The sequence below is a fragment of the Salmo trutta genome, chromosome 5, assembly GCF_901001165.1.
Source record: "Salmo trutta chromosome 5, fSalTru1.1, whole genome shotgun sequence".
NCBI lineage: Eukaryota > Metazoa > Chordata > Actinopteri > Salmoniformes > Salmonidae > Salmo > Salmo trutta.
In genome coordinates this window covers 1,973,934-1,983,136 of record NC_042961.1, presented here as the reverse complement: position 1 = coordinate 1,983,136, position 9,203 = coordinate 1,973,934, and the positions used below count along the sequence as shown (strand labels likewise).

Here is a 9,203-nt window from a genome sequence, read left to right as displayed (position 1 = left end):
TTGGGCTACATTTGGTATCTGTTTTTAAATGTCTACTGTAGGCCTTGAGGCGTAGGCTAGGACTACAAATAGTTAAATCATCTCAAATTACACCTAGTCCTGGGCTAAAACCCATTATAGAGAACCCATTTTCAGTCCAGGACTCGGTTTAATCCGTCTGGGGAAACCATCCGTTCAAGTTTATTAATATATACACTATTTTGATTAAACCCACATCAGATTTCTCTCCTGTTAGGAAACCTCTGTCACCTGAGACCAGACAGGTCTAAGACCACACACGTCTACATGTCAGCATAGGTTTATCTGCTGCCCTTTGACCCAGCCTCTCTCTTTCCCCACTGTCATCCTCTCCATCTGTCCAATAAAATCAGAAAATATGGTAAATGTATATATTTATCTGACTGTGCGGTGCGTTCGCGGAAATCTCTATTCACGGTACATGTGTCGGCTCAACCGGAAACTGCCTTTAAAAGCCTCATTGTCGACAACCCCTGGTCAGGTTGAATCCCGGCCTAAATCTGTCCAGGAAACTGCCCTTCAAGTGTAATAATATATTGAGTAGGTCTTTAATAGACTCCCCACTCTGAAAGAGACCAGCAATCTGAGGTGGCTGGAAGAGATGAGCCTATTAGGACAGTGCTATTACTATCCTGGTGTGGCGTGGTGTAGTGGGGGAACGGCCTTGTTAGCGTTTGGAAATGAAGCTAGCCTCCAGCGTGCGCGTCTTACCCACCCATCATTATCCGTCATCACCCACGTTATCTTGCTTCTCCCATGTGCAACAGCTACTCTATGGGTTTACGCTTGACATTTTAATGGCACGTGCACAACTACAGTGAACTGTCTTTCTTACAAGCTCTAAACCCAACAATGTAGTAATCAATATCAATATAGTAATATTGTCTCTGCCTGCCTGCCTGCCTGCCTGCCCTGCCTGCCTGCCTGCCTGCCTGCCTGCCTGCCTGCCTGCCTGCCTGCCTGCCTGCCTGCCTGCCTGCCTGCCTGCCTGCCTGCCTGTCTCTCTGTCTGTCTCTCTGTCTGTCTCTCTCTGTTTGTTTCTCTGTGTCTCTGTCTGTCTCTCTCTGTTTGTTTCTCTGTGTCTCTGGCTGTCTCTCTTGTCTGTTTCTCTGTCCCTCTGCCTCTCTCTGTATCTCTTGTCTGTTTCTCTGTCCCTCTGTCTCCCTCTGTCTGTCTCTCTCTGTGTCTCTGTCTGTCTCTCTCTGTTTGTTTCTCTGTGTCTCTGGCTGTCTCTCTTGTCTGTTTCTCTGTCCCTCTGCCTCTCTCTGTATCTCTTGTCTGTTTCTCTGTCCCTCTGTCTCTCTCTGTCTGTCTCTCTCTGTGTCTCTGTCCGTCTCTCTGTCTGTCTCTCGTGTCTGTTTCTCTGTCCCTCTGTCTCTCTCTGGCGCGCCCTCAGGGATGTAGCCTAGCCTATAGCCTACTATATCAGATGTAATATTACTACTGATTTGTTTGGTGTTGGGTACATTTTCCATCCTATTGCTTCCCCCAATCAACCCTTGTCAGATCAGTGATTACCTCAAAGAAGGAAAGAAGCCCTCCATGTGCAGAATTAGAACTGGGCCATCCAAGTCAAACACCTTGAGGGGAACCGGGGCCTTGAGGGGAGTCTGGGTCTTGAGGGGAACCTGGGTCTTGAGGGGAACCTGGGTCTTGAGGGGAACCGGGGCCTTGAGGGGAACCTGGGTCTTGAGGGGAGTCTGGGTCTTGAGGGGAACCTGGGTCTTGAGGGGAGTCTGGGTCTTGAGGGGAACCGGGGCCTTGAGGGGAACCTGGGTCTTGAGGGAGTCTGGGTCTTGAGGGGAACCTGGGTCTTGAGGAGAGTCTGGGTCTTGAGGGGAACCGGGGCCTTGAGGGGAACCTGGGTCTTGAGGGGAGTCTGGGTCTTGAGGGAGTCTGGGTCTTGAGGGGAACCTGGGTCTTGAGGAGAGTCTGGGTCTTGAGGGGAACCTGGGTCTTGAGGGGAACCTGGGTCTTGAGGGGAACCTGGGTCTTGAGGAGAGTCTGGGTCTTGAGGGGAACCTGGGTCTTGAGGGGAACCTGGGTCTTGAGGGGAACCTGGGTCTTGAGGAGAGTCTGGGTCTTGAGGGGAACCTGGGTCTTGAGGAGAGTCTGGGGGGTATTGAGGGGAGTCTGGGGGGTATTGAGGGGAGCCGGGGCCTTGAGGGGAACCTGGGTCTTGAGGGGAGTCTGGGTCTTGAGGGAGTCTGGGTCTTGAGGGGAACCTGGGTCTTGAGGAGAGTCTGGGTCTTGAGGGGAACCTGGGTCTTGAGGGGAACCTGGGTCTTGAGGGGAACCTGGGTCTTGAGGGGAACCTGGGTCTTGAGGGGAGTCTGGGTCTTGAGGGGAACCTGGGTCTTGAGGAGAGTCTGGGGGGTATTGAGGGGAGTCTGGGGGGTATTGAGGGGAGTCTGGGGGGTCTTGAGGGGAGTCTGGGTCTTGAGGGGAGTCTGGGTCTTGAGGGGAACCTGGGTCTTGAGGAGAGTCTGGGGGGTATTGAGGGGAGTCTGGGTCTTGAGGGGAGTCTGGGTCTTGAGGAGAGTCTGGGGGGTATTGAGGGGAGTCTGGGGGGTATTGAGGGGAGTCTGGGGGGTCTTGAGGGGAGTCTGGGGGGTATTGAGGGGAGTCCTGGGGGGTATTGAGGGGAGTCTGGGGGGTCTTGAGGGGAGTCTGGGGGGTATTGAGGGGAGTCTGGGGGGTATTGAGGGGAGTCTGGGTATTGAGGGGAGTCTGGGGGGTATTGAGGGGAGTCTGGGGGGTCTTGAGGGGAGTCTGGGGGGTATTGAGGGGAGTCTGGGGGGTATTGAGGGGAGTCTGGGTATTGAGGGGAGTCTGGGGGGTATTGAGGGGAGTCTGGGGGGTATTGAGGGGAGTCTGGGGGGGTCTTGAGGGGAGTCTGGGGGTATTGAGGGGAGTCTGGGGTCTTGAGGGGAGTCTGGGGGGTCTTGAGGGGAGTCTGGGGGGTATTGAGGGGAGTCTGGGTCTTGAGGGGAGTCTGGGGGTCTTGAGGGGAGTCTGGGGGGTATTGAGGGGAGTCTGGGGGGTATTGAGGGGAGTCTGGGGGGTCTTGAGGGGAGTCTGGGTCTTGAGGGGAGTCTGGGGGGTATTGAGGGGAGTCTGGGGGGTGTTGAGGGGAGTCTGGGTCTTGAGGGGAGTCTGGGGGGTCTTGAGGGGAGTCTGGGTCTTGAGGGGAGTCTGGGGGGTATTGAGGGGAGTCTGGGGGGTGTTGAGGGGAGTCTGGGTCTTGAGGGGAGTCTGGGGGGTCTTGAGGGGAGTCTGGGGGGTATTGAGGGGAGTCTGGGGGGTATTGAGGGGAGTCTGGGGGGTCTTGAGGGGAGTCTGGGGTGTATTGAGGGGAGTCTGGGGGGTATTGAAGGGAGTCTGGGGTCTTGAGGGGAGTCTGGGGGGTCTTGAGGGGAGTCTGGGTATTGAGGGGAGTCTGGGGGGTCTTGAGGGGAGTCTGGGTCTTGAGGGGAGTCTGGGGGGTCTTGAGGGGAGTCTGGAGGGTCTTGAGGGGAGTCTGGGTATTGAGGGGAGTCTGGGGGGTATTGAGGGGAGTCTGGGGGTCTTGAGGGGAGTCTGGGTCTTGAGGGGAGTCTGGGGGGGTATTGAGGGGAGTCGGTCTTGAGGGGAGTCTGGGGGGTATTGAGGGGAGTCTGGGGGGTCTTGAGGGGAGTCTGGGGGGTATTGAGGGAGTCTGGGGGTTAGTCTTGAGGGGAGTCTGGGGGGGTATTGAGGGGAGTCTGGGTCTTGAGTGTGATGCAAGCAGCAGTCAGGGAGAGCCAGCTTGTGTTCCAAATGGCACCCTAGTCCCATAGGGCCCTGGTCAAAAGTAGTGCACTATATAGGGAATAGGGTGCCATTTTGGACATAGACTTGGTGTGCACTCAGCTGGGCTTTACCAATCCAAACCTAGTAGGAATACTGTGAATGCACTCCCTGGGTTGTCATGGGGATGAGTAAGCTGCTTTCATATAGGAAGGAAGCTCCTTTTTCTCTGGGGCTTGGAGGCTTTCTCTGGGGCTTGGAGGCTTTCTCTGGAGCTTGGAGGCTTTCTCTTGGACTTGGAGGCTTTTTCTGGAGCTTGGAGGCTTTCTCTGGGGCTTGGAGGCTTTCTCTGGGACTTGGAGGCTTTCTCTGGAGCTTGGAGGCTTTCTCTGGAGCTTGGAGGCTTTCTCTGGAGCTTGGAGGCTTTCTCTGGGACTTGGAGGCTTTCTCTGGAGCTTGGAGGCTTTCTCTGGGACTTGGAGGCTTTCTCTGGAGCTTGGAGGCTTTCTCTGGAGCTTGGAGGCTTTCTCTGGAGCTTGGAGGCTTTCTCTGGAGCTTGGAGGCTTTCTCTGGGACTTGGAGGCTTTCTCTGGAGCTTGGAGGCTTTCTATGGGGCTTGGAGGGACCTGACCATCACATAACAGGAGAGAAGCGTTTCAACCTTTTAATGCAGTTTTGAAGTGTAATACTAAGGAGGTCTTGTTTTGCTCACCGCTGTTGAAAGTGTCCATTTATGATTAGTATCAAATCAGGTAAAAAATGTTGATGACATTCAAAAGTCAAACATTGTGAGTATTTTTCTAAATTACAAACTTCCTCAGAGGGGGAAAAGTGTCTTGCTGGCTTCCTGTGCAAAACGGGTCTCGAAAAAGCTGCCCTGCCGCTTGTTAATTACCTCTCGCAACACCACCAATTATCAATTGGAATCTAAAACGTTTGATTCTTCTACCAGTCCCAGACATAATTGACGCATAAAACAAAGCCAAAATACCTGCCGAACAAAACCCAAGGCTGGACAGGACAGCCTCGTATCACAAAGCACCATTGAAACTAGAGCCGTCACTCCTGCCTACACCATGTCAGTACAGGGTCGTGTTCATTCGGCCCCAAACGGGGGAAAAACAGACAAGCAGGGAGGGACTACTTTGGACTTGTCCAATAAGAAATGTTTATAATCCGTTTGCAAAACGCTTTGCTACGTTGTGCACTAATGAACACGACCCCGTTAAACTCTGTTTAACCTCTTCCTCAGGTAAGTCTTCTCCCAGGCCCGGCCCCCTGCCGTCTCGCTCCTCAGACTGACCTATCAACACGTGTAGATGCTGAGGTCTGGCGACGCTAGACAGCCAATGAAAAACAAGGTTGGATGAGGAAAGGAGGAGAACTGTCCCAGCATGCAGGTTGTGCTATCGGTCCATCTCAGGGAAGGCCCACTGGATCTCTCTCTCATACACATATCTCCCACACAGGCTCTCCCACACACGCTCTCCCACACACGCTCTCCCACACACGCTCTCCCACACACGCTCTCCCACACACGCTCTCCCACACACGCTCTCCCACACACATATCTCCCACACACGCTCTCCCACACACGCTCTCCCACACACACGCTCTCCCACACACGCTCTCCCACACACACGCTCTCCCACACACACGCTCTCCCACACACACGCTCTCCCACACACGCTCTCCCACACACACGCTCTCCCACACACGCTCTCCCACACACGCTCTCCCACACACACGCTCTCCCACACACGCTCTCCCACACACACGCTCTCCCCACACCACACGCTCTCCCCACACGCTCTCCCACACACGCTCTCTCCCACACACGCTCTCCCACACACACGCTCTCCCACACACGCTCTCCCACACACGCTCTCCCACACACACGCTCCCACACACACGCTCTCCCACACACACGCTCTCCCACACACACGCTCTCCCACACACACGCTCTCTCACACACACGCTCTCCCACACACACGCTCTCCCACACACGCGCTCTCCCACACACACGCTCTCCCACACACGCTCTCCCACACACGCTCTCTCACACACGCGCTCTCTCCCACACGCGCTCTCCCACACACGCTCTCCCACACACACGCTCTCCCACACACGCTCTCCCACACACGCTCTCCCACACACGCTCTCCCACACACGCTCTCCCACACACGCTCTCCCACACACACGCTCTCCCACACACACGCTCTCCCACACACGCTCTCCCACACACACGCTCTCCCACACGCTCTCCCACACACGCTCTCCCACACACACGCTCTCCCCACACACACGCTCTCCCACACACGCTCTCCCACACACACGCTCTCTCACACACACGCTCTCCCACACACACGCTCTCCCACACACGCTCTCCCACACACACGCTCTCCCACACACACGCTCTCCCACACACGCTCTCCCACACACCAACACACGCTCTCCCACACACGCTCTCCCCACACACGCTCCCACACACACGCTCTCCCACACACACGCTCTCAACACACACTCTCCCACACACACACTCTCCCACACACCAACACACGCTCTCCCACACACTCTCCACACACACGCTCTCTCACACACGCTCCCCACACACACTCGCTCTCCACACACGCTCTCCACACACGCTCTCCCACACACGCTCTCCCACACACACGCTCTCCCACACACGCTCTCCCACACACGCCCCCCCACACACACGCCTCCCACACACACACAAATCTCCCACCACGCTCTCCCACACACGCTCTCACCACACTCTCTCCCCCACGCTCTCCCCACACACACGCTCTCCCACACACACGCTCTCCCACACACACGCTCTCTCACACACACGCTCTCCCACACACGCTCTCCCACACACACGCTCTCCCACACACGCTCTCCCACACACGCTCTCCCACACACACGCTCTCACACACACACTCTCCCACACACACGCTCTCCCACACACGCTCTCCCACACACACGCTCTACCACACACGCTCTCCCACACACACGCTCTCCCACACACGCTCTCCCACACACACGTTCTCCCCACACACGCTCTCCCACACACGCTCTCCCACACTCACTGATACATCACATTCATGTATGCAAAAAAGAAAGAAAGTCCAGCCCAGTTCATTTCCTGGATAAGGTAGTTGGAAAAACGTCAACAGGTATTTGAGCCTATCTAGGGTATAATGCTTCCAATGGCACCCTATGCCCTATATAGTGCACCACTACTGTCTATGGACCCTGGTTAAAAGTAGGGCATAGGATGCTGTTTGGAACACGGCCCAGGCTCACTCAGGCAGAAAGTAGCTAGGCCATAGGGTCAGTTCACACTGAGGGACACCGTGCCCTGGTGATCCAGGAGGGTGGAGGGAGCAAGAGATCTCTAACCCACATGGAATCTGTTCCTGACTCTGGCTGTCCTTTACAGACTATCATCAGAGAGACAGTTTAGTTTTCTATATGACTCTGGCTGTCCTTTACAGACTATCATCAGAGAGACAGTTTAGTTTTCTATATGACTCTGGCTGTCCTTTACAGACTATCATCTAGAGAGACAGTTTAGTTTTCTATATGACTCTGGCTGTCCTTTACAGACTATCATCTAGAGAGACAGTTTAGTTTTCTATATGACTCTGGCTGTCCTTTACAGACTATCATCAGAGAGACAGTTTAGTTTTCTATATGACTCTGGCTGTCCTTTACAGACGATCATCAGAGAGACAGTTTAGTTTTCTATATGACTCTGGCTGTCCTTTACAGACTATCATCTAGAGAGACAGTTTAGTTTTCTATAGGACTCTGGCTGTCCTTTACAGACGATCATCAGAGAGACAGTTTAGTTTTCTATATGACTCTGGCTGTCCTTTACAGACGATCATCAGAGAGACAGTTTAGTTTTCTATATGACTCTGGCTGTCCTTTACAGACTATCATCTAGAGAGACAGTTTAGTTTTCTATATGACTCTGGCTGTCCTTTACAGACTATCATCAGAGAGACAGTTTAGTTTTCTATATGACTCTGGCTGTCCTTTACAGACGATCATCAGAGAGACAGTTTAGTTTTCTATATGACTCTGGCTGTCCTTTACAGACTATCATCTAGAGAGACAGTTTAGTTTTCTATATGACTCTGGCTGTCCTTTACAGACGATCATCAGAGAGACAGTTTAGTTTTCTATATGACTCTGGCTGTCCTTTACAGACGATCATCAGAGAGACAGTTTAGTTTTCTATATGACTCTGGCTGTCCTTTACAGACTATCATCTAGAGAGACAGTTTAGTTTTCTATAGGACTCTGGCTGTCCTTTACAGATTATCCTCAGAGAGACACTTTAGTTTTCTATATGACTCTGGCTGTCCTTTACAGACTATCATCTAGAGAGACAGTTTAGTTTTCTATATGACTCTGGCTGTCCTTTACAGACTATCATCTAGAGAGACAGTTTAGTTTTCTATATGACTCTGGCTGTCCTTTACAGACTATCATCAGAGAGACAGTTTAGTTTTCTATATGACTCTGGCTGTCCTTTACAGATTATCATCAGAGAGACAGTTTAGTTTTCTATATGACTCTGGCTGTCCTTTACAGACTATCATCAGAGAGACAGTTTAGTTTTCTATAGGACTCTGGCTGTCCTTTACAGACTATCATCTAGAGAGACAGTTTAGTTTTCTATATGACTCTGGCTGTCCTTTACAGACTATCATCAGAGAGACAGTTTAGTTTTCTATATGACTCTGGCTGTCCTTTACAGACTATCATCAGAGAGACAGTTTAGTTTTCTATATGACTCTGGCTGTCCTTTACAGACTATCATCAGAGAGACAGTTTAGTTTTCTATATGACTCTGGCTGTCCTTTACAGACTATCATCAGAGAGACAGTTTAGTTTTCTATAGGACTCTGGCTGTCCTTTACAGACTATCATCAGAGAGACAGTTTAGTTTTCTATATGACTCTGGCTGTCCTTTACAGATTATCATCAGAGAGACAGTTTAGTTTTCTATATGACTCTGGCTGTCCTTTACAGACTATCATCAGAGAGACAGTTTAGTTTTCTATATGACTCTGGATGTCCTTTACAGACTATCATCTAGACAATTACATGTAGAAAAGCTGTTTTAAAACGAGCTTGGATGGTTCTGACAACATGAAAAGGTCACTATGGAAGAATAAGGTTAAGTTTAAAGGAGTGATCTTAAAGATGACATACACTGTACACATTATAGTCCCGTAGATCATTAAAGTCCCTGGTGCTAACATGGCAGAGAGTCCTGATTGTGTCCACATTGTGTTCACATTTTCAGACAGCTGTAGACGATTAAAAGACTCATTGAGAACTGATTGTGATCAGATCTTCCAAGTATTAACTGACAAGATCAGGACGAAGGACGCATG

General features: G+C 51.9%; 1 protein-coding gene across 1 annotated transcript; it reads right to left on the bottom strand.

Annotated features, from left to right (window-relative positions):
* Positions 1–1,532: 1,532 nt before the first annotated feature.
* LOC115193442 (proline-rich extensin-like protein EPR1) lies at positions 1,533–4,517 on the bottom strand. The gene is made up of 4 exons (XM_029752130.1): positions 4,499–4,517; positions 4,083–4,412; positions 1,933–3,695; positions 1,533–1,790 (listed from the first exon to the last, which is right to left on the bottom strand). The coding sequence occupies exons 1-4, from the start codon at positions 4,515–4,517 to the stop codon at positions 1,533–1,535; spliced, it is 2,370 nt and encodes a 789-aa protein (XP_029607990.1).
* Between the last annotated feature and the right edge of the window lie 4,686 nt (positions 4,518–9,203).

Bases quoted from the DNA above. Each gene is read 5' to 3' on its own strand.
- LOC115193442 (XM_029752130.1), bottom strand. The intron at 3,696-4,082 runs GTCCAAGAGAAA...AATACCCCCCAG, and splicing joins GCTCCAGAAAAAGCCTCCAA to ACTCCCCTCAAGACCCCCCA. The intron at 1,791-1,932 runs GTTCCCCTCAAG...CTCAAGACCCAG, and splicing joins AGACTCTCCTCAAGACCCAG to GTTCCCCTCAAGGCCCCGGT.